General features: G+C 43.5%; 2 protein-coding genes across 5 annotated transcripts in view; one reads left to right on the forward strand and one right to left on the reverse strand.

Moving 5' to 3' along the window:
• Positions 1 to 26,357, reverse strand: part of LOC142159947 (uncharacterized) — a 502,572-nt gene that overhangs the window by 248,879 nt on the left and 227,336 nt on the right. The window lies entirely within an intron of this gene.
• LOC142160632 (uncharacterized) overlaps positions 1 to 26,357 on the forward strand; it is a 169,583-nt gene that overhangs the window by 34,402 nt on the left and 108,824 nt on the right. The window contains exons 7-10 of the mRNA XM_075215494.1: positions 3,907 to 4,004; positions 4,166 to 4,265; positions 14,214 to 14,308; positions 22,170 to 22,281. Coding sequence (XP_075071595.1) covers positions 3,907 to 4,004; positions 4,166 to 4,265; positions 14,214 to 14,308; positions 22,170 to 22,281 — 405 coding nt within the window. The remainder of the gene's footprint in view (positions 1 to 3,906; positions 4,005 to 4,165; positions 4,266 to 14,213; positions 14,309 to 22,169; positions 22,282 to 26,357) is intronic.

Below are 26,357 nucleotides of genomic sequence, written 5' to 3' on the forward strand. Positions count from 1 at the left end.
AATAACAGTAATAGTGTGCAGGCTGCGTTACTTTTTACAGTAATGCGTCCTGCGCACTATTACCATTATTACGGTAATAATGCGCTTAAATACTGTTATTACGGTAGTTTCAACGCCGGCTTTGTAGCTGCGAGCAGAAAGCCGGGTTAATATTACCGTAATAACGGTAATAGATTTTACGTATAGGTACCTCGGGGGGAATTGAATTCCCCCCATAATATATAGAATAGATAACAAATTACTTTTTTTGTTAAATGATGAAACGTGGAACGAGCTGGGGATGGTTTTGTGTGAAGAACACAAATACTTTGGGCCTGATTCATCAAGACACGTATCTGCCGATTTTGAGCGTATTGTACGCTAAATCACTCTGCGCTTACCCAGAACCAGGACATACGCCAGTAAACGCAGCCCTAACCCATCCGTATTCGAATGTAAAGGGCACTTGCTTCAGCCTACGATGGCAGGGTAGGAGCGTTTTGCTGTAGTCAGTGTACAGTAGGGATGTGCCAAACTCAAGCGCACGCAGCAACGTCCAAGTCAAGCGCTGAGTATCTCAAAGTTACTTGTTGTTCTGCTGTATGTCTTGCTCCAGCTACAGGGCTAATCTAAGTCCTGAGCGGTAGTGATGACAGTCTCCTATGTATGATATAACGTGTTTGCAATCAGGAGCAACTGTAAAACTGTATTTTATGTACAGTAGACATTAATAACATACTAATAAATGTATTTCATGAGAAACAAAAATACCCCCCCCCCCCTTTTATGTTTTTTAACTGTTTAATCATTAATGCCTTTATTTTTATCTGGTGGCATTAATTAGTTACATATCATTTTTTTTTATATGCGTTCTTTTGCAAATTTATAATCCACATAGACTTGGACATATCACAGAGTGTCTTGTGTATTAGAGCACAGCAGGCCTACACCCGAATTCACCAGTACCCGTATCTTGAGATCCTTGCCTTGATGAATTTGTCTGTGCACAAAGACGAAATATGTGCGTTTTTTAATAAACGCCAGTTGTGCTCAGTATGCTCTGATAAATCAGGTCCTTCATGTTCATCTAACAAAGGGCTGAGCTCACTGAGCTTCGGCTGTCTGTCAAGCTTTCTTGTTTTACTAAACAATAGAGACTCTCAGAGAATGCCAGTGACTGAGAGAATCTTCAGAGTCTAAATGATCAGCCTCCAGTAAGTGCCTCATCCTACCTGATGAAATTCACTATTGGTTAAACACTTTTCTTGTTCTCTTTGCTGTCTGTTGTCCAATCACCGCCTCACCTGGAAACATGGTGAAGAAATAAAATTGCCCTGGCCAAAGTCACTTCCATTAAGTATGGACTTAATCCTCGTTTCCACATACCCATTTCTACATTTACCTACAGATCCGCCACTATGTAACAAGCAAACAGTGAGCGGTATTACCAACAAGTGATAACACAACAGTCAATCTTGAATCTTTACTAGGGTTTTTCCGAATACATAAATTTAGATACCTATATACAGATCTGATTAATACAGATGTGGCCTCTGTGTGGCTGAAGGTTTGGGAGTCCTGGAACCGAGATATTCTGAATCTTTGCCCCTCCGGAGGAAATTTTGGCCCATATAGATCATACTATGATAGCTCTTCATTCAGCAAGACTTCAGGAAATTCATGTTAAGAGCATATATTTCTCAAATACAAAGAAGGCATATGGTGGAGTCTGAATCAGGTCTATTAAAGTAATTCTATCGTTTTCAAATAAGCATTACATAAGCGATTGTATTGTGTTTCCAAAGCACAAAGTAATTTATTTTAGCAGATGTAAAATTTAACACTTCAATACATAATTATAATACAGTACAGCCAATACCAAAAAGATACATACATACCGCGTCTGCATGCGCTTGCTAAGCTGCGCTCCCACTGGTACCAGAGGACAGTACTTCACTCCAGAATACTGTGGTCAGAAAGACTGCCCTGGTACCAGCTAGAGTAGTAATATATATACTCAGTGTTACAGTGAAACAATGCAGATGATGTGGCTTGCTTCTATTGGTCCAAGTATCAGGAAGGTCCAGAGTGCTGCAGGTCATAGGCCAGTTCAAACCAAAATATCCAAAGGTGGGGGTCATCTCTCCAGGGGTTTTGCTCTGACCTTCCCGCCAAGAATCCAGTTACAACTAGTCTATTAGCATTTTATAGTCAGTATTTCTTTAAACATTTATTCTCTAACATCGCTAACTAGAGTATGCAATGTGCGATCTCTTCGGCAAAGCAACCGGACAACTGCTGATGAATAGGGGATTAAAATGATACCAGACACGTTTCCTGTAACCTGAACCTTAAATAACACTAAAGTGTACATATAATCATAATATATAAACTAATAATAAACTTAATACTATCTGCTCACAAATCCCTGTGGATTGGAATCAATATAAATATGAAATATATAAATAACTAAATGTTGTAGTGCGAGTGAGTGCGTGCATATTTTACCGCGTTATCGCGCCATGATGGCAGTGCAATCGCATGAGAAAACAATATTAACCAATATACTTTCGTTCATCCAATTATACGACTTTGATACTTCTTTGCAATAAATGTAAGACAAACAATGCTACATTGATACATAACGTATGGGCGTGTCTCCAAATATCTACATTTTGGAATGCATTGAATGTCTTCCTGAATTTTACCTTTCAGCTAAAGTTACGTCCGCATTATGAAGCGTGCTTGTTTGCTGTTTTTGATGTGTGGTCTGAGAGATCTTCAGATTAACCCTGTGTTAACAGTTATCATATTAGCTAAAAAAAAAGCTATCTTGGGCAGGTGGACTTCTGTGATGTGTTATTCTGTGATGTTAATTATAATTATTATATTTATTCCTAGAAATTTGAGTTGTGAGTTTTTATCAGTCGTGTGGGTGAGACACGTCCTATGTAAATCATTGATCCATTGAAGATGGACAAGGACCGAGTCATATTACTGATGGGATATTAAATCTCACCCTGGAGATCATCTACCTGCTGACTGGTGAGGTGAGAGATTCTGTGACATCCATTATAGAACAGTCATATCAGAAACTTACAACTTACCTCTCCTGCAGCTCCTGTCATCTTCAGTGGACCGGCTACTCTTAGTCCTGTTTTCCTCCAGCTCCCAACACAACGTCATCTTGCTGTTTGCACAAATCTGTCCAAAGAAGGTGATTCATCTGTGGGCGCCGGCCATAGACATAGGACACAAATTGGTGGCAGGAGCTGCACCCATCTCAGATATTCACTCCACTTTCATAGGAAACTGTTACTAGTACTTTTTTGCATAATTAACCCAAAAATTGCAACTCTGAATTGTTTTTTTTTTCATTTATTCTTTTTATTGATGTATCCCTCAATACACAGGAGTACATAGTAGTGAAGAAGACATCTGATAAGCGTGTGATACTCAGTAGCCATCTCCATGTGTCAGAAAGATTGAGCAGGACCCAGAATCCTGCCCAAGTCACAGTTCCTCCACCTCACTCACTGATACATGAGAAAAACAATGATCAGAAGATCCTGCAACTAACCAACAAGATCATTCAGCTGCTGACTGGAGAGGTGACTGCTGGGAATGGGACATTATACAGTAACACCAGGGGATGTGTCTGGATGATGACTGTATCATTGTGTGTGTCAGGGTCCTATAACGTGTGAGGATGTCACTGTGTATTTCTCCATGCAGGAGTGGGAGTATTTAGAAGGACACAAGGCTCTGTACAAGGACGTGATGATGGAGAATGAACAGACCCTCATGTCATGGGGTAAGAGTAGACTATTATTTATTGTATAGGAGAAAGCAGTTTTGAGGGACACCTATATACACACAATAAATCACTTAAAAACCATGTATTCAGTCACAATGTGTCTCCTACAGATGGATCCAGTAACAGAAATACCCCAGGGAGATGTCTCCGTCCACTTTTTTCACTGGATTGTGCAGAGGAAAATCATATTATCCCACAAGACTATCAGGTAGGTAGGGTTTAGTTTCTCACCAAATACCAAAGTGACTTCACTATATGATCTGTAGAGCAGCTGTGTGTGTTTTATACACTGATATTCTTCTGGTTAATCTCAAATAATTTAATCAGACATTATTAAAGTAGTATTTTATTGCTTTGTGGGTGATTTAGGGTGATAACCTGGCTGATATTAAGGCAGAAGATATAAAGAGAGAAGAAGAGACGTATGTGAGGGTTGATCAACAGGAAATCCTTACAGATATCCGCACAGGTGAGTACTACATCAATCTCTTATTCTACATCCTCCTCTGTCTGTACAAACTAATGAGGAACAAGTATCTGCTCAGTGGGGGAGTCAGGAACCATCAGCCCCTATTAGACTCCTGTTCTCCTCACATCATATCATTGTGTGCTACCAGCCCAGAGATCTGACCAGTCTCCTCCCCCCACACTCTCTGGTGATTCCTATATATCAGTACAAGGGAAGTCACCATAGTGATTCAATAGCTGAATGAGACCCTGTGTAACATTACCCATGATCCTCCCTGTGCACTAATAGTAGTAATAATATTTATATATGTGGTTCTCAGTAATGATCACATTATCTTAATGTTATTTGATCCAAGCTGTATACTAGCACTACAACTACCTATGTTATTACATGTAATATGGGTTATAGGTGTGTGATTTATCTTGAAGCTGTGAGATCACAGGTTATTTGAGTTAATACACCTATCCTGACACTGCAGCTGTCAGTTCCCAGTATGAAGACCACGGAGAGCAGTGTAATGAATCAGAGGGTCTCTATTTTGAACACAGGTATAAACTAAAAGCAGTCAATGGTAAAACAGCTAGCACTAGTCCATAGAAACAGCAGGAACAGGATACCAGGATGACCAGGTTTAGCTGAGGAAGCATGAGACTGGATTCCAGGCACGATTGGAGCACATAAAAAGCAAAAGATTTCCTATTGGTGCACTCTGTGTGCCTCACTACTGCAGGGAATGGTGCATGCCCCCGACTCCCCAAATGCAATACTAACTGCAAAGAAAACACAGTGCTGAGGATGGCCAAACTTTTATATATAAAAGAACCAACACAGTAAAAATAAAATAAATAAATATACACTTTATTTTCTATTGAAATCTATTAACAACCACTTTATTCTGTTTGCAATATCATCAAAATTCTGAGGATTCTAACAATATAATAATACAATGTTTATGGTTTTCTGTTATCCAATATATCGCACTGTTTACCTGGCATAAATGGATCACCACCATTATTCACATATGACTTGATTTATTGGGCAGCACGGTGGCTCAGTGGTTAGCACTTCTGCCTCACAGCGCTGGGGTCATGAGTTCACTTCCTGACCATGGCCTTATCTGTGTGGAGTTTGTATGTTCTCCCCGTGTTTGCGTGGATTTCCTCCAGGTGCTCCGGTTTCCTCCCACACTCCAAAAATATACTAGTAGGTTAATTGGCTGCTATCAAAAATTGACCCTAGTCTCTGTCTGTCTGTATGTGTGTTAGGGAATTTAGCCTGTAAGCTCCAATGGGGCAGGGACTGATGTGAATGAGTTCTATGTACAGCGCTGCGGAATCAGTGGCGCTATGTAAATAAATGATGATGATGTCCAATGAATATCCGTTCTCTAGTTGATTCCTGCTTATGTATATATTAAATGCAGTATTGTGTTAAATTAGTTCCTTATTCAAAGAGTTAGGGCTGAAGCCTCCTGCATGCGAGACTACACAGTTGAAATAGGCTGTGTAGTAGGGATCCGAGTCAACCAGAAACAGCGGAGGGCACAGGTCTCTGCTGTAACTGACACCTAGGTGTAATTAGCTTCACCAATGTACTCACTGATAGTCCAACTCAATCTTGTAGAAATGAGAGGCACTTCCAGCCTGGGAGTGAGCTGCAGAGAAGCTCCACTGTGATTTACCTTTGCTAATAGGGTATACTGCAGCTCATGACAATAGTATGGATGTCCAATTCAGCATGTAAATGGAACTATATTTCTTTAGTCCTTTCATGAGCTCCAATGTCATAAAAATGTCCTTTCCGGTTTCATCACCATCTAGGCAATTTCCTCAGAGGCTATGTGAATTGTATACTCTCAGCAAACAACAGAGAGTGTTTTTTCTTTACAATTGGAGAACTATAGATACAGGATACCAGGATGACCAGGTTTAGCTGAGGAAGCAGGAGACACCGGATGATTCATGGAAGAATCGGACAGGAGGAAGGTCAGGCCGAGGGTTCCTCAACAGTACCAGGGAGCAACAGAAGTGAAATCAAATCACGCAGCAGTAACAATTGATGAACTGGCCCAGTTTGCTGGAAATTACAGTCTTATGAAGGCCAGACATGGGTGATCAGGATGCAAATCCAATGATGGCGTAACCCCTTGCAGTCAGAATCTGGTAAAGAAAAGACAGCATCCAAAGAGGAGATGCTATTCTGTAGACAGGTGCAGATTGTGACAACAGCATATTGAACCGGATTTTTTAAGATCAAATCAAAGTTAGTAAGGAAAAGCAACATCTTACTGCCAGAACAGGCAGAGGCGGTGGCATACCTCAATCATCAGGGTGGCACTAAGATTCTTTTAGCCATGTGAGAGATGCACAGGATCTTGTAGTGTGCTAAAACTCATGGCAATTTTTTTCCCAGAGGTAGAAAATTGGGAGGAGGACTTTCTCAGCAGGCAGACTCTGTATCCCATCGAGTGGTCCCTCCATCCGGAGGTTTTCCGCGAGTTGGTGTACAGGTAAGGTCAACCGGACGTCATCATGATGACGTCTGGGTTGAACCAGAAGGTCCAGCTTTTCTGTTCCAGGGCAAGAGATCCTTTGGCTGTCTCAGTAAATGCCATGGCCGTTCCTTGGCGGTTCTGCTTAGTTTACCTATTCCCATCGGTAGCCATGCTTCCCAGGGTCTTAAGGTAAAGAGAGAGGGTGTTCCGTTCATTCTAGTGGCGCCGGATTGGCCTCGCATGGCTTGGTACAATGACGTTTACATCCTACCTCTTCTTTTCGATTGTTCAGGTTACTTATGTTCTTGCTGGACACTGGTTTCCGCCTTAGTTCACTTAAAGGTCAGGTGTCTGCTCTTTGTTTTCTTTCAAAGAAGAATCGCTCTTATACTTGATGTGCAAACCTTCTTTCAGAGGGTGCTTCTTGTGCAGCCTCCGTATGTTCCTCCGTTGGCGCCTTGGGATTTAAACTTGGTGTTGAATACTTTGCAGACAAAAATGACAAAAGGAAAGAAAAGAAAATGACGTCAGAAGGAACACACACCTGTAATAATACTGTACAAAGGGAAAAAAAGCACAAAAAGGTATGCCTAATTGCAAACTTTTTTTCCAAAACAGAACCAAATCAGCCTCAACCTACAACCAGCACACTAAGGTGCGCCACGGATACCCAACCAAACCAGTCGACTCACAGGAAAGGAACTCCTGATCCTCTTCTGCACGGCAGCCCATCCCTTATACCTACACCATACAAGCGCAGACAGTCCAGAAAACCTTCTCATTCCCCTTTTGAACCCTTGGACATGGTGAATTTGAAATGTATGATGTAGAAGACTGTCTTCCTTTTGGTCATTTCATAGCTAGAAGAGTTACAGAACTTACAGCATTATACTGCAAGTCGCCTCTTCTTGTCTTTCATGAGAATGGGGTGGTTCTTCAAATCAAACCTTCATTCCTACCTAAAGTGGTGTCCAGGTTCCACATAAATCAGGATATTTTCATCCCTGCGCTGACTAAATTTCGGTCTGTAGAGGGCAAAGTTTTATTTCATTCTATGGATGTGGTACGAACTTTGCTTTTGTCTGTGCGCAGAACCCAAGATATGTGCAAGATTGCAGAAAATTTGGTCCTCTCTGATGCACACAAGAGAAGCTGGTTAGCCTCTAAGGTGACTATTGTTCAGGGGATTATATATGTAGTCTGCATGTTCAAGATAATCTTTGGGCTCATCCACGGGTCGGTGAGTGCTTCCTAGGCGTCACGGCATGGTGCCTCGATTGAGCAGCTGTGCCGAGCAGCCACTTAGTCCTCCGTTCAATTGTTTACTCGGATATACAGCTTTCTTGTGTTTGCATCAGGGGATGCAAGTTTTTGGACAAAGATGCTTCGTACCGTTTCTTCTGAGCGTTCCTACCCGTTAAGGCTCTGGTTTCTCCTCTTGTGTGACATGTTGTGATTTTGTTCAAGAGCATGTTGTTGTTTTCCACTTTCTCTGTTGTTTTTCTCTCTATTGTCCCCTTTAATGTGGGACTTGGTTAAACATAAACTAAAGACTAAACAGGAAGGGGGATATAGAGGGGAGGAGCTAGGGCTAGTTAACATGTTTCTTAAAGTGCACAATGCCTATTTCCCTACTCTACCACAATGTCTCCGGTGTCCCCCAATGATCTAAGAGAAACGAATTTTATGCAAGTATAAATATCCTATTTTCTTCCTAAATTTATGTATTTAGAACCCTTCCTATTGATCATCTTTAACCCCCTGTAAAACCAGATGACCATTATAAGGACCGATTGCCTGAGTCAAAAGCTTTCTTCATATTAGTAGATATAATAAGCTGAATCATGTAATATGGAGGTTCTTGTTTTGCAACAAAAGAGATCATCAGATGCTTGGTGAGATGGAGGAGTTCACTCAGTTTTGACAGTGCTGTCACCTTCAGCAATTACCACCATACTGCATTGAAGAGAAGTACCTAACACTGGGGGCTCCCATATTAATTCCTTCCCTGCAGAGTTGGTGACCGCCATTCTGAGACCACCATTGGACCTCCCTTATTTACAGCTGCTTAGAATTTATTATATAGTGCCTACATAGTGCGCAACGCATTACAGAGAATATTTAGTAATTCATATGATTCCCTGCTTCAGTGGAGTTTACAGTCTATGTTCTCTTCCACACGGATACACAAACACACACTATAGAGTTACTTTTGTCAGAAGCGAATTAATCAGTATGTCTTTGGAATGTGGGATGAAATTGGAGCACTACGCAAACACGGGGAGAACATACAAAACTCCACATAGCTAATACTTGTGTTAGAGTCTAACCCATGACACCAGCGCTGTGAGGCAGCTCTGCAAACCACTGACACTCCAATTTTACCAGATAGGTCACACTGTGACACCTTATGCTATTACCACAGCATGTGCAATGGTACAAGGTGAGAGCAAGTGATGAACTACTTACAGACACTGGGAGACAACCTTCCTGAGAGAGCCAACCATGATGTATGAGTAATCCATCTTTCCTATTGGAACAACTGGAGATTTCCTTTCACTTCCCCTCTTCACACTTTTATATTAGGATCAATCAGACAATTAATAACAAAGGGTTGTTTGTCTACAAATGTTTCACATTGGAATCCTCTCTAAATAGAATTCCCTTATTTACTAAGAATGCTTTTACACGGCCATTACTGGCACGTACTATATGGTTATCTATGCAGAGGGGCTCAGGGTTCAAGGTGAGCCCTGGGTCCTCTTAGCCTGAAATGCTACGATCTTCCCAGGAATAGTTTAGAGCAGAGGTGTCCAAGTTCAGTCTTCAAGGGCTACCAACAGGTCATGTTTACAGGATTTCTGTCTGTAGAAACAGGTGGGATATTTACTGACCCAGCCTAATAGATTTACTCACCTGTGCATGATTAAAGAAATCCTGAAAATATGACCTGTTAAGTAGCCCTTGAGGACGGAACTTGGACACCTCTGGTTTAGAGAGAGCCATGGCTCAGACGTTTCCTGTCATTACAATTATGCCTTATGAGGGCAAGTATCTATTGGGCTGTAGGAGATACTTTTCCACCTCATTTCTCAGTGTGGAAATAAAATTGTTTTGCAACAATCCTAAGAAGCTGAATATGCCTTTTACCTTCCACTCATTATTCACTTGGATCAATTTGTATTTGTTCCATTTAGAGAAACAAGGGTAATCATCTCCAAGGCATTTAGGGTAATCTACATTGCTGAATTCAGGGGTCTTCCTGCAATATTGTTTTCTACTCGTGCTGAAATATCTTAGCCTGGGCTTTCTTGGAAGCCACTAGGCAAGTGGGAAAGTTTACAACTAACTAAAACCATTTCATAATCTAACATCAAGCATTACAGCAAGATAAATGTGAAATAAATCTTGCTAGACTAAACTGATTAGCTCCGATTAACCCCAACATCAAGTACAGCAATGCCAGGTAGGTAGCAAGTCACAAACTATATACCTGAATCAGAGCCGGATTAACCCGAGGTCTAACTGGGCTACAGCCCAGGGGCCTCGGGCATCCGTGGGGCCCTTTCTTGGAAGTATTACTTTTTTTGTTCAGCTGTAGCGCGAGCCGCCGGCCGCGCTACAGACTGTACAGCGGTCAGCGACTCCTATTGAATGAAGGTGACGTCACTCACCTCCATTGACAGGCTTCTGGCAATGGTCCGTCCGCGGCGCTCATTAATCTCCTTGCTAAGGAGATCTCGTGAGAGTGAGACAGTCTCACTCTCACGAGATCTCCTCAGTAAGGAGATAGGTGCGCGCCGCGGAACGGACACTACAAGCAGGCAGGCAGCAGGGAGTGAGCTGACTGAAGAACTCAGAGGTAAGCTGGCTGGCTCAGACATTGTCTTTTTGGTGCAGAGAATTACAAGTGGGGGGGGGCTGGCTGGTACCATAGTGTGCACTTTTGGGGGCGATATTTGCAGGGGAGGTTTGGGGCTGGTTGGTGCAGAGAATTACAAGGGGGGGGCTGGCTGGCACCATAGTGTGCACTTTTGGGGGGCGATATTTGCAGGGGAGGTTGGGGGCTGGTTGGTGCAGAGAATTACAAGGGGGGGCTGGCTAGCTGGCACGCATAGTGTGCACTCGTGAGGGCGATATTTGCAGGGGGGGTTGGGGGCTGGCTGGCACAGTGTGCACTTTTGGGGGTGATAATTGCAGGGGGGGTGGGGGCTGGCTGGCACAGTGTGCAGTGTTGGGGGAGATATTTGCAGGGCGGGGTTTGGGGGCTGGCTGGCAAAGTGTGCACTTTTGGGGGTGATATTTATTTGTTTATAAGTAACCTTGTAAGAAAATTTTTTTTTTTGTATTTTAGTTCATTTTGGCATTTTGAGAATACTGATTTGGTATATTAAAAGGAACACAGCTCAAACTACTTATGCCCAATCCGATATTACTGGGGAGCCCCCAATAATATCAGATTAGGCATAAGTCGCTTGAAAAATGGGGGCCTCACAGTACCCCTAGCCCAGAGGCCTACAGTGTCTTAATCCGGCCCTGACCTGAATACTGAGCCAGTAACGGACAACCCTATATGATCGTCCTGGCTCAAGGGCAGTGGTTCCCAAACTTTTGCAGTTCGCGGCACCCTTATAGTCTCCATAATTTTTCAAGGCACCCCTCCAAAATAATTATCGAGCAGTCCCGTTTTATAAGTAGTCAAAAAAACGTAATAAGTATTTAGGTCAGGACAGAGATACTTATTTAGCTATATGCAAAAATAATACACATAAATCCCAGGGAAAAGTATATTTTTATATATATTTTTTTCAATTATATTTCTGTTAAAGAATAATTTACAGCTAACACACACTGTGCCCCTGCATCATCTCCAAACATGCTGTGCCCCTGCATCATCTCCACACACTCTGTGCCCCTCTGCATCCACACTCTCCGTGCCCCTCTGCATCCACACTCTCCGTGCCCCTCTGCATCCACACTCTCCGTGCCCCTCTGCATCCACACTCTCCGTGCCCCTCTGCATCCACACTCTCCGTGCCCCTCTGCATCCACACTCTCCGTGCCCCTCTGCATCCACACTCTCCGTGCCCCTCTGCATCCACACTCTCCGTGCCCCTTTGCATCCACACTCTCCGTGCCCCTCTGCATCCACACTCTCCGTGCCCCTCTGCATCCACACTCTCCGTGCCCCTCTGCATCCACACTCTCCGTGCCCCTCTGCATCCACTCACTCTGTGCCCCTCTGCATCCACACTCTCCGTGCCCCTCTGCATCCACACACACACTCTGTGCCCCTCTGCATCCACACTCTCCGTGCCCCTCTGCATCCACACACACACTCTGTGCCCCTCTGCATCCACACACTCTGTGCCCCTCTGCATCCACACACTCTGTGCACCTCTGCATCCACACTCTCTGCGCCACTCTGCATCCACACACTCTGTGCCCCTCTGCATCCACACACTCTGTGCCCCTCTGCATCCACACACTCTGTGCACCTCTGCATCCACACTCTCCGTGCCCCTCTGCATCCACACACACACTCTGTGCCCCTCTGCATCCACACTCTCCGTGCCCCTCTGCATCCACACACACACTCTGTGCCCCTCTGCATCCACACACTCTGTGCCCCTCTGCATCCACACACTCTGTGCACCTCTGCATCCACACTCTCTGCGCCACTCTGCATCCACTCTCTGCATCCTTTCAGCCCCCTCTGCATCCGCCCTCTGCCCCCTCTGCATTCTTTGTGCCCCCTCTGCATCCGCGCTCTGCTCCCCTCTGCATCCGCGCTGAGCCCCCTTGCTCTGCCCCCTCTCTCTGCATCCGCACTGTGCCCCCTTGCTCTGCCCCCACTGTATCCTGCCGTGGACAGGAAGAAAAAGAAAAAATTGAAATTTACCAATCCGGCGGCGCCCGGGACCCAGCAACCTCTCTCCTGCTGCTTCTCACTGAATATGTCGGGCGTGATGACGTCAGTGAGAAGCCGGGCATCACACGGCACCCCTGGGAGCCGCGGCGCACAGTTTAGGAACCTAGGCTCTAGGGTATATAGCAGATTGCAGCAAATGTATCTACCTTTATAAATATTTTGAATAATCTTGGTATAATATTTATGTAATGCTGAAACAAAATAGAGACAGCACTTTTTAAAGAATATTTTCCACAATGAAAGGTAAAATCATTACTTACTTTTTCTTTATTTAGGAGACAAACTATAAAATATAATAGAGGAATTATAAGTATGCTTAGTAGTTTTAAACTATTTCACTTTTGTTATTTGCTGTTTTTATGATTTATATTTTAATTATAAATAATAAGGGTTATTTTTATAAATGAGATGGGATTTACAACCATTTGATAAGATGACAGCTCTGAGACTGACAGTGCACTACTTTAAACAAATTCTATTTCTTTACATTTCATATTTGGTTTCTATTTGATAGTAGCGCCTCAAGAAATCAGACTGATATTTAATATTTATATTGTTCATCACAAATATGAAGATCAGATACAGAGGATACTAATTATTTTAAGCAGCAGTCTCTGAATATGAACTGATGCGACAATTTTTGTCTATATTCCATTTCTCCAATCGTGTGTGGTATCCAGTGTCTCCTGGTTCCTCATCTAATCCTGGTATCCTGTTCCTGCTGTTTCTATGGACTTGTGCTAGCTGTTTTACCATCTAGTTTATATCAGTCTTTATAAAGACTTTGTTTTCATTTCACTACTGCTCTCCGTGGTATTCATACTCGGAACCCAGACACTCGCCCAGCTTCTCACATTTGCTATGTGTACTCCTCTTTTTAATTAATTTGATCCAGGCAGGCAGTGAAATACTTGGGCATGAAGATGTGCCATGACCACTCCCAACTTTATACTGTAAACCACGTACCCATTCTGAGGCAGAACTTCTTATACAGTATCTGCCCACAATTGTTTGGCAGGTGTCATGTGATTAAAATGAGAGCTTTTCCACGACGACTTTGCATTTTCCACATAGTTCCATATCTGTTTCCCTTCTGCTTTTTATTTTTTTCAGGATATATAATCAATTGAAGCATTTTGTGTCCCCTCTCCTAAAAAAAGAAAATATTTCCTCATCCCCAGTCTTATTTGCGTTTCATATATGGGTTCACAGACTCTTGTGCAAATTTATTTCCAGATGGTTCCATGTTTCTATGGTACTGCACATACTGTATCCCTCTGCCTTATCACACTGCTGGAGATGTGTAAACCTTAAAATTACATTGTTCCTTATCTTTTGGGAATGTCCTAAAATCAAACACTATTGGTAGACACTCATCGTTTTACAATGAGTTTAAGATTGAAACATATAAAAGATGCCTCCTTATTTACTTATATTTCTGCTAGGTTGCTTCGGTTAATGTACACACAACATCTGAACATTACACCTAAACAATGTATCAGTCACTGTGTGTCTTCTACAGTTGGATCCAGTAACAGAAACACCCCAGAGAGATGCCTCCGTCTTTATTCACAGGATTGTACAGAGAAAAATTACAGTATCCCACAGGAGTGTCAGGTAGATGGAATTTATTGTCTTGCAAATATAACAAAATAACTTTTCCTTTCCCTACTCCATGGCAGCCCTTACAATGGGTTAATACCCTGATCAGCTTAGTGTAGACAAGAAAAATTTTCCCCAACTGAACCCCATATAAGATAGCTGCTCCTCTTCCTCAATGTCTTTTCTTCCTGCCTCAGCATGTGTATGACAGGATAGTGCAGTGTAGCATTTTTGTTTTGTTTGTCTTGTTCTCGAGGGCTTACCTGAGGTTTTCGGCTTTCCTCTTGAGGCTGGCTGTGTGTGCAGTTCAGCGGGGCATGTGCCGGGACTGGACCGTTCCATTCAGTGTGGGATGTTTGGAAGTCTTAAGGTACTGCCTAGGGCGCCCAGAGCAGGGTGTGTGCCCATGGAGGACATGCATGCGTAGTGCGCGCATGCGCAGTACGCTGGCCGGATTGCTGTGCAGCGCTGACTCCCGTTATCATACTACCTGCCAGGAGGAAGACAGGTGGAAATCGTTACCCTGCTATGGACACACTTTGATGATGTCAGGGAAGACACCTTTCTTAAGCAACTGACGCCCATTATATGAGGATCATTGTTGGTATGCTGCAGGACCTAGCAGCTATCTGTATACCAAGGTAAGCCCTTAGCTTGGGCGTTTGTGTACTTTAGAATACATTACCTAGTACTTTTTTTGTTATATTGTTCACAGTACCTGTGTGGAACCTGTACAGGGAAAAAGAACATGTAAAGTTAAGAATCGGGTGTGTGCAGCTTTTGATGGCCGCTTGTCGAAAGATTATGTTGAACCGTTATGAGTGTCATGCACCCCTGAAACGATAGAAGAGCCTGGCCCCCCAGAACAATTCAAACAGTTTTCTTCCTGGATGGTGAAGGCGATGCAGGATTTTTAGGCCCCAGAGCAGGGAACAAAGGGGGCAGGACTCCTATAGGAGAAGATATGGAGGATGTGAGGCCAGGGCCATCCTCTGAAACATTCAGTTCCCTGCAGGAGTGGGCTTCCGAGTCAGATATTGAGGCTGAGTTAAAAGAATGTTTAATTTGAATACCGTGAATGTTATACTCAAGCATACTAACAAATCACTAGGCATTGAGGAACCTGACAGTTCCAGTCAAACTACAGGATGCACTGTTTTCGGAACGCCAAGTGAAATCTAGAGTGTTCCATACCCATAAGGTGATAAAAGACTTGGGGGTAAATGTATCAATGTCCGGATTCTACAATTCCGGCGAGATCAGCATCTTCAGCGCTTAAATTTAAAGCGGCGCTGCCTTGTAAAGGGAAACTTCCCTTTACAAGGCAGTGCCGCTTTAAATTTAAGCGCTGAAGACGCCGATCTCGCCGGAGTTGAAGAATCTGGACATTGATACATTTACCCCTTGATCTCTAAGGAGTGGCAAACCTTAGACAAAAGTCATGCAAACATGGGGTGACTAAACCGCATGTACCCTTTCCAGGATGAGGATATGCTGAGATGGTGTTCGGTACCTAAGGTGGATTCAGCCATAAACGGCTTATCCTCAAGGACCACTCAACCATTGGGATGATGGGGGACCATTGAAAGACGACATGGATAGGAGAATGGATATTACACATCTCCTCAGGCATAACTCTAAAGTCTGGGATAGCCATGGCTTCGGTAGCTAGAGCCCTTAGGTTGTGGGCCAGCACATTGCATACAGATATCAAAGATAGAACAAATAGATTTTACCTTCTAAAGTCCTTAGAGGTTAGCAGAAGAGCATTGATTTCTTGTGTGAAGCCTCGTTGGATACGATTGTGTTCTCTTCCAAGAGCATGGCCTCAGCAGTTGTAGCAAGAGCACTTTGGTTACGTCCATGGGCGGCAGATCACCAATACAAAAGCCGCCTGACAATGCTTTCATGTGAAGGTAATTTCTTGTTTGGGGCTACCACAAGACAGAAAGGGGAGACGTTTCTTCACTTATTCTCCAAGGCAATAGTTTAAAGAAGCCCATGCCTATAGGCCTGGAAGACAGTATTACAGACACAAAGATAATATGGCAAGACAGTCCTTCTGCCCTTCAGATCAAAAACAAGGACAGCAAAGAACCCAATGATTATATCCAGTCTCCACTAACTCCAGTGGGCGGCAGGATATCACGCTTTGCAGCAATTTGGAATCAGACCACACAAGACAAATGTGTCCAAGAGATAGTCACCGGGGGATATTCCATAGAATTTCGTACCTAGCCAAAAGGAAACAGATTTGTCCAGTCAAGAAGTCCCACGTCCTTCTTAGAACAGCAAGCATTGGAGAAAAGCCTAAAAGGCCTGGTGAAAACAAAAGCCATTGTGGCGGTGCCGACAGATAAAGAAAACATGGGATTCTATTCCAAACTGTTCCTCATCCAGAAAGTATCAGGTGCCTTCAGAACAGTACAAGATTTATGAGCTCTCAATTGCTATGTGCAAGCAAAACACTTTAGGATGTAGGCTATCAACTCAATCCTCAAGGCAGTGTAAACAGGAGATTTTCTGATGGCGATAGACTTAAAGGATGCATATTTTCATATCCCGATCACGATCCATCATCAGCAATTCCTGAGGTTCTGCATTCAAGGATGACACTTCCAAATTACTTGTCTTCTGTTTGGCCTTTTCACGTCTCTAAGAACATTTACCAAAGTCCTTATAGTTCTCAGAGCGCCACTCGGGGAGAGAGGAGTAGCTTGTGGTCGTATCTGGACGATATTTGATTTCGGCAAAGTCAAAAGAAGCGGCTTTAGAGGTTACATCCCAAGTAATCCGGTTTCTGCAGCGGCACAGTTGGTTAATCAATGTATCAAAAAGCCATCTGCTACCTGTTAGGAACCCCTCTAGCCGATAAAGCACAACCCGGAATCTACTCTGCCAGTCAGGTGTTCACTGGAGCCCCTAGTGGTGGGGACAGACTGGGCCGCAGACTGACAGAGGGTCGTGAAGTGCGTACCAGCTGGGGAGAACCCAGGAAAGCGGGGCGAAGTCCAAGCAAGGGTCGAGGGCCGGCAGCAGACAACGAATCCAATAGACAAGCCAAGGTCAAGGGTCACGAGCAAACAGGAAGGTCGGTAAACATGCCAGAGGTCGGGGTCACAAGAAACACAGGCAGGGTCCAAATCCAGGCAAGGGGTCATACATGGGCAATCCAACATAATATTCAAAGGGCAGGAGCAAGGAGCAGAGCAGGAACAGCAGACTGGAAACAGAAGCTATAACAGGCAGTGAGGCTTGATCTCACTGCCTTAAATAGTACTAAGAGCCAATCAGGACAGAGGAGGATAGGGCTGACAATCAGCCTCAGGAGGCAGCTAATTAATTACTAGCTAGAACTAGCATAGGTAATAACATAACCAGGAAGCATGTATAAAAATATAAGTGAACCAGTTTAAATCATATGAGAGCTCCCCCTGGTGTTGGAGGCTGTCCCTACACCCTCCTACATCTATGCCACAAGGATAATAACAGAGCACAGAAACTAAAACACACGCCCGGCTGCATATTTCATGCCAGGATGCGGCGTACCGCCGCGGCTCGTGACACTACCCTCGCAAAAGCATGTGTTTCTAGGAGTACAAATTAATAAAAGAACGGACAAGGTCTGTCTCTCTCAAGAAAGGTTGGACAAAATCCAGTCCAGAGATGCTCTCATCTCTCCTATCCTCGAGAAACCCAATCTCGACCCCACATCTCTTGCCAACTATCGCCCTATCTCTCTTCTCCCCTATGCCTCTAAATTACTTGAGCGAATTGTCTGCAGCCGCCTAACCAGGCACCTTTCGGACAATTTCTTTCCTTGACCCTCTCCAATCCGGCTACCGCCTCCTCCACTCTACCGAAACTGCCCTGGCCAAGGTTACTAATGATCTCCTATCAGCCAAATCCAAGGGTCATTTCTCCCTACTCATCCTCCTTGACCTTTCCGCAGCCTTTGACACCGTGGATCACCCCCTCCTGCTGCAAACTCTTCTCTCTCTCGGCCTCTCTGGTTCTGTCCACGCCTGGTTCACCTCATACCTCGCTAACCGCTCCTTCTCTGTATCCATGTCTGGTTCTTCCTCCTCCCCCTACCCTCTCGCTGTAGGAGTCCCACAGGGCTCCGTTCTCGGCCCTCTACTCTTTTTGCTCTATACTTCCTCCCTTGGTGCTCTCATCTCCTCCTTTGGCCTTCAGTATCACCTTTATGCTGATGACATTCAACTTTACATCTCTTCACCTGATCTTTCCTCCACCCTCCTCGCTCAGGTATATGACTGCCTCTCCGCCATCTCCTCCTGGATGTCGGAGCGCTTTCTCAAAATCAACATTTCCAAAACTGAACTCATTGTCTTTCCTCCTCCCAGCCTCCCATCCCACCATGACCTCTCCATTGTCGTTAACAACACTACCATCTCCTCTGTCACCCAACTCCGCTGCTTGGGTGTCACCCTTGACTCCTCTCTCTCTTTTGCCCCGCACATTCATTCTCTTGCCAAAGCCTGTCGCTTCCAACTACGCAACATCGCCCGCATCCGTCCCTTTCTCTCTCAGGAGGCCACCAAAACCATCATACACGCACTCATCATCTCCCGCCTGGATTACTGCAACCTCCTCCTCACCGGCCTCCCCCACTCCCGCCTCTCCCCCCTCCGCTCTATACTCAATGCGGCCGCAAGACTCATCTACCTCTCACGCCGCTCCTCCTCTGCCTCCCCTCTCTGCCTTGCCCTACACTGGCTCCCCTTCCCCTACAGAATTATTTTCAAACTCCTCACCACCACTTACAAGGCTCTCTCCCACTCTACTGCCCCTTATATCTCTAACCTCCTCTCCATTCACACTCCCACCCACTCCCTGCGCTCGGCCAATGACCGCCACCTCTCCTCCACTCTGATCACCTCTTCCCATTCCAGAATCCAGGACTTTTCCCGTGCAGCCCCCCTTCACTGGAATGACCTCCCTCGCTCCATCCGCCTCTCTCCTACTCTGTGCTCCTTCAAACGTGCACTCAAAACTCACCTCTTTCTCAAAGCCTACCAACCATCCACTTATCCCCCATCTCCTCCACTCATTCTCCCCTCTCTCCCATTCCCTCAACTGGCTCCTCTTGTGCCTGGTCTGTTTAACCCTCCCTTAGGATGTAAGCTCGCTTGAGCAGGGCCCTCTTCCCTCCTGTCTCCTTACCCGTTCTTCTGCTCCGTGTCTATTGCATCTGCCTGCCTGGAGTTTCTGAAGTATTGGTACTTTTGTTTATTGTTCTGTACTTTTATACCCTGTATAGTCTACTGTTTGTACTATGTGCGGCGCTGCGGAAACCTTGTGGCGCCTAACAAATAAATGATGATAATAATAATAATAATAATAATAATAATAATAATATCAAGTCCAGATTCAACCTCAAATTTCAGCACGGACCTGTCTTCGCCTCCTAGGGATGTTTTCCTCAACAATAGGAATCCTTCCAGGGACATGATGGCATATGAGAGGTCTTAAATCAAACCTCTTTGCAGAATGGGATCGTACAGTGGGGTCTCTAGATTCCATAATCAACCTCTAAAGGTCGACGAGACAGTCCCTGGATTGGTGGCAGCTCCAATGCTTGAGAAAGCAAGGTGTGACTCTCTTGATACAAGACTGGTGTGTTCTTACCACAGACGCCAGATCAGTATGTTGGGGTGCTCACATGCAGGCGATGGTCACGCAGGGCACTTGACGAGACGAAGAGAGACTTCTCCAGGGGAACATCTTGGAAATGAAAGCGGTCTGGCGTGCAGTCCAGTACTTCCTGTCCTATCTACGAGCCAAACATCTGCGAGTATTCTCCGACAACAAGGACTGCAGTAGCCTTTATAAACAAGCAAGGTGGTATCAAGAGCAGAGCAATGCTGGCTGAAATAGCCACACTAATGGCATGGGCAGAGACGAATCTGAATTCTTTCTCAGCCTTCATGTGACAGGCAAAGACAACGTGGTGGCGGACTATTTAAGCAGACTTCAAGTCCATTCAGGAGAGTGGGAATTGCACAAAGAGGTCTTTCAGTTCATACGAAACAGGTTTGGGACACCAGAAATAGACCTGATGGCCACGAGGAGCAATACCAAGGTTACCCCTCTTCTACTCCCATCACAGAAACAACAGGGCCCTAGGGATAGATGCCCTGTCAATGCAGTGGAACTTCAAACTGGGGTACGTGTTTCCTTCTTTTCCAGTATTCCCTCAGGTACTCAGAAATATAAGGAAGGAAAAGTTGGAGTTGATAGCAGTCCTCCCAGCCTTGCAGTGTCATCCTTGGTTCATGGTAGCACGGAGGATGCTGCTGGAACATCCATGGTCGTTGCCAGTCAGACCAGATCTCATACGTCAGGGTCCGGTTCTGCATCCGAATCCGAACTCCCTTGGTTTGATGGCGTGGAGACTGAGCGGCAACTATTGAAAACCAAAGGTGTTTCAGACGAGGTAATAGACATTTTAATTCAGGCAAGAAAAAAGAATTCTTCTATACTTTATTACAGAATTTGGAGAAAAATAATATGATGGACGAGGAACATGGCGAAGGATCCCATGTTCGCCAGTGTTCCAGATGTGTTAGCGTTTCTTAAAGATGGTTTCGTTAAAGGACTATCTCCATCCACATTAAAGGTGCAAATATCTGCTCTTAACATCCTTCTTGATACCAATTCTTTCAGGCACTGAAGAGGTTACGACCAAGAGTGAAACCATTCTTAGCCCCTTGGGACCTTAATATTTATTGTCCTGGACGCCTTAACCGCTGACCCCTTCGAACCATTGCAGGATATTTCTCTCAAATGCTCACTCTGAAAGTGCTCTTTCTAGTGGCAATCACTTTGGCTCGTCTGATAGGGGACATACATGCGTTATGGTGTGAAGAACCCTTCCTGGACATTTATGACGATAGTGATTTTGAGGATGAATCCGGAGTATCTACCCAAGGTTGTCTCTTCCTTCCACATCAATCAAGAATTGGTACTACCGTCTCTTCACCCTCATCACACTAACAGTGAGGAGAGACAACTCCATACTCTAGATGTGGTTAGAGCTATATCTACTTACATTGTCAAGACGGACAATCTTAGGAAGACAAAGCAACTATTTGTACTTCCTGAAGGTCCTTGCAGAGGACATGCCCCATCCAACCCACATTGGCGAAGTGGATTAGAGAAGTGATTGCACAGGCCTACAGGGAGAAAAGGTCTAAGATACTGAAGGCGCATTCAACTAGGGCGGGAGCGACCTCCTGGGCACATAGAACGCATGCATCGGCAACCGTCATCTGTAAGGCAGCCGGATGGTCGTCGATGCGCACTTTTTCTAAGCATCTGCTTGACGTTTCAGCGTCTACGGAGACACAGTTTGGGAGAAAGATACACCAGCAAACGGTGTAAATAAATTTTGGTTTGACTGTTATAAAGGTGTTGGTTTTTATTGCGCTCCCGACTATTGTACTGCTTTGGTATATCCCATTGTAAGGGCTGCCATGGAGTTGGGAAAGGAAATTTGAGAATTATACTCACTGTTAATTTCCTTTCCTTGAGATACTCCATGGCAGCCCTATATTTTCCCACCGTTGTTCTAATAGTTATGTTATAGGACGGCTTGGGAAGCTTCCTTATATGGGGTTCAGGTGGGGCGAATTTTTCCTGTCTACACTAAGCTGATCAGGGTATTAACCCATTGTAAGGGCTGCCATGGACTATCTCAAGGAAAGGAAATTAACGGCGAGTTTAATTCTCAATTTTCACTATATGATCTGTAGAACAGCCGTGTGTCTTATACACTGATATTATTCAGTATAATCTCAGTTAATAAAATCAGACATTATTAAAGTGTTATTTTATTGTTTTTTTTTATTAGGTTGAAGATCTGACTGATATTAAGGTAGAACATATAGACGGAGAAGAAGAGATGTATGTGAGGGGTGATCAGCAGTGTAAGGAGGAGGAAATCCCTACAGATATCAGCACCGGTGAGTAATAAACACTTATTACATAAAAGAGTGACACATTCTCCTTGTTCAGACACTACCACAATCTCTTGTTCTACACCCATACAAACAGTATCTGCCCAGTGGGTGGGAGTCAGGAGACATCAACCCCTATTAAATTCCTGTTCTCCTCCTCACATCATATCAGTGCGTGCTACCAGTCAAGGGAACTGACCAGTCTCCTCCTCACACTCTTGTGATTCCCAAACATCAGTACAAGAGATGACACCATAGTAATTCAAACATTGATCAATGTGATTAAATGGATGGTATTACCCATGATCATCCCTGTGCAGTAGTACATGTGACATTACCCATTATTTTCTTTGTGTAATAGTTCCTGAATGTTTCATTCTCAGTATGTGTAACACTGCAATACTAAAGCAAGTTATTTCCCGCATACATCCCATCACAGCACATACTTCACACAAACTCTACCTTTTTGCACTCACAGAATTATAATCACACACCCATCATAGTAACATAGCGCTCCTCAAATCTCTGTGGTTGGATACTTTGTACTGTTGCTCTTCATCTTCTGACCTGTCTGTATGATGCTCTACTTTCTGCTGTTACCCGTCTGTGCCCTGCTCCATTCTCCTCCTCATTCCTAATGTTCTCCTCCGTTCTGTGCCATAATCGATCTGTGTTGCCATTTCCTACTGTGCTGCCACCAAGACTCCAATGTTTGTGTATGGCTGTGGCCCTGTGGCTGGGTCTATACAATGTGCTTGGTAATGTGTTATATTTTAAGCCAATGTTTTATCTATGTAATTGCTGTATGTACATTTAGATTTGTAATGAAGTGTTCTTGTTTGCAAATAGAAATTAAAAACAAAAATAGAAACAATTGAACATCTTGAACTCAATAAATGTCTGATAATTTGCTTCTCGATGTCTATTACCATACATCTATTTATTTCCAGCAGATGGACACACAACCAGGAATACCTCGGAGGGATATCTCATTTTGTCTCCAGGTTTTAAAATAGAAGATAACAACATCAAACAAGATTTCCCAGAAGGAAGACCCATTACTCCAAATATGCATCCAGTACTTCACAGTCCACATATATCATCTGATCCCTCTAATCATGAGGCATGTTTTCCTAATATCTCAGATATTGCTACACCTAGTAAAGCTCATAGAGGTGATACAATATTTCCATGTTCTGAATGTGGAAAATGTTTTACACAGAAATCAATTTTGGTTTCACATTGGAGAACTCATAAAGGCGAGAAACCATTTGCATGTTCTGAGTGTGGGATATGTTTTAAAGTTAAATCCAGTCTTGTTACACATCAGAGAAGTCACACAAATGAGAACACATTTCCATGTTCTGAGTGTGGGAAATGTTTTACACACAAATCAGATTTTGTTAAACATAAGAGAATTCATACAGGCGAGAAACCATTTCCATGTTCTGAGTGTGGGAAATGTTTTAGAGTTAAATCCATTCTTGTTCAACATCAGAGAATTCACACAGGTGAAAAACCATTTCCATGTTCTGAATGTGGAAAGTGTTTTACACAGAAATCAATTCTGGTTTCACATCAGAGAAGTCACACAGTTGAGAACCCATTTCCATGTTCTGAGTGTGGGAAACGTTTTACACAGAAATCAGTTCTTGTTAAACATCAGAGAATTCACACAGGTGAAAAACCATTTCCATGTTCTGAGTGTGGGAAATGTTTTACAGATCACTCCAAACTTATTACACATCAGAAAATTCACACAGGTGATAAACCATTTCCATGTTCTGAGTGTGGGAAATGTTTTCCAATTAAGTCCAGACTTGTTACACATCAGAAAATTCACACAGGTGAGAAAAGATTTCCATGTAGTGAGTGTGGGAAATGTTTTACACAGAAATCACATCTTGTTACACATCAGAAAATTCACACAGGTGAGAAACCATTTCCTTGTAGTGAGTGTGGGAAATGTTTTACAGTTAAAGACAAACTTGTTATACATCAGAGAATTCACACAGGTGAGAAAAGATTTCCATGTAGTGAGTGTGGGAAATGTTTTACACAGAAATCAATTCTGGTTTCACATTGGAGAACTCATAAAGGTGAGAAACCATTTCCATGTAGTGAGTGTGGGAAAGGTTTTACACAGAAATCAAATCTTGTTACACATCAGAGAATTCACACGGGTGAGAAACCATTTCCATGTTCTGAGTGTGGGAGAGGTTTTACAAGAAGTATATATCTCATAAAGCATCAGATTATACACACAAGAGGAAAGAAATGTCCATGAGTTGATAAATATGAAACAGGGGTTGCAGCAACATTGTAAAATATGTGAATATTATAAATGTAAATGATGCAAATAGGCATAAATACATTTGCAAAGTGTATACTAATAAAATAGAATATCCAGTAATTGATTAAGCATTATTCATTTATTGCAATAGAGCGTGCAAGCAGCAAGGATAGTACAACTGAACAGTACGTCACAATGCTGGTTTCTCCCCCGAAAGAAACTTTGACTGGGGTAGCTATAAGAGACACAACACTTCTGGTCAATCCTCTGAGTAGTAAGGTGCAAGCTGAAGGGAAAGGCTTGTAGAAGGTAGTATAGTGTTATACTGTCAAATAAAGCAAGTTTTCTTAAAAACACAAGCAGAGAAATCCAAAATAAAACTTTGCTTGTGCTAAGGTTTGATAGAACTGAGCGAATTTATAACGACTACAAACAGGAAACTCTGCCTTCTAATGGGTCAGAGTAGTACAATATATTAATTGAGAGAGTCATAAATTATATTATTGCCACTTCAGGTTTCAGGTACACAGGTTATACAAAGACAATGGTCATTGTTAGAAATGATACCATCTCCCTTGACAAGCAATCGGCTCAATTCCTTTGTAGCACCCTCTGACACTCTCTCTTCGTTTGATCCCACAAATGAAGAGGACGTTTCTACTCTCTTCTCATCTTCCTACTCTACCTCCTGTCCTCTTGATCCCATCCCTCACAAATTGGTATGTCCCTGTCTCCTGTGCTCATTCCCCCTCTAACTAAAATCTGTAATCTATCTGTTTCTACTGGTATTTTTCATCACTATTCAAGCATGCAGTGATTACTCCCATTTAAAAAAAAACAGAATTCTGACCCTAACTCTCTCGTAAATTACCACCCTATCTCCCAGCTCCCATGCCCCTCCAAGCTTCTCGAGAGAATTGCCTACACTCGCTTCACACACTTTCTTACAGCAAACAACCTATTGGATCCTCTTCAGTCAGGCTTTCGCTCTCAACACTCCCTCAGAGACCGCGCTAACCAAGGTTGTCAATGATTTGATCACAGCACAAAATAATAACCATTGCTCTCTTCTAATTCTCCTGGATCTCTCTGCTGCATTTGACACTGTTGATCACTCTCTCCTCATACAAACGCTACAATCCCTACGTCTTGAAGGCACTGTCCTATCCTGGTTCTCATCCTACCTATCTAATCGCTCTTTCAGTGTTAATTTCTCTGGATCCACCTCTGCTCCGCTTCCTTTATCAGTTGGAGTTCCACAAGGCTCAGTCCTAGGTCCTCTGCTATTCTCTATCTACACCACTTCTCTTGGGAAAACTAATAAGCTCCTTTGGATTTCAGTATCATCTCTATGCGGATGATACACAAATCTATCTTTCCTCTCCTGATCTTTCACCATCTGTGTTATCTTGCGTTACTGACTGTCTTTCTGCCATTTCATCTTGGATGTCTTCTCGCCAACTCAAACTCAATCTTTCGAATAATTAATATTCCCACCCAAAAACAGAAGCTTCCTGCCTGACATTTCTATTTCTGTTGATAACATGACCATAAATCCCACCTCGCAAGCTCGTTGCCTAGGTGTAATCCTTGATTCACAACTGTTGTTTATTCCACACATCAACTCTATCTAAATCATATGACATACACCTAAAGAACATTTCCAGAATATGCACATATCTGACACAAGACACTGCAAAAACCTTAATTCATGCACTCATCATCTCCCGCATCGACTATTGCAATTCCCTCCTTACTGGTCTTCCCAAAGTCAGACTTGAACCCCTAC

Source organism: Mixophyes fleayi, chromosome 6 (genome assembly GCF_038048845.1).
Source record: "Mixophyes fleayi isolate aMixFle1 chromosome 6, aMixFle1.hap1, whole genome shotgun sequence".
In the NCBI taxonomy this organism is placed as follows: Eukaryota; Metazoa; Chordata; class Amphibia; order Anura; family Limnodynastidae; genus Mixophyes; species Mixophyes fleayi.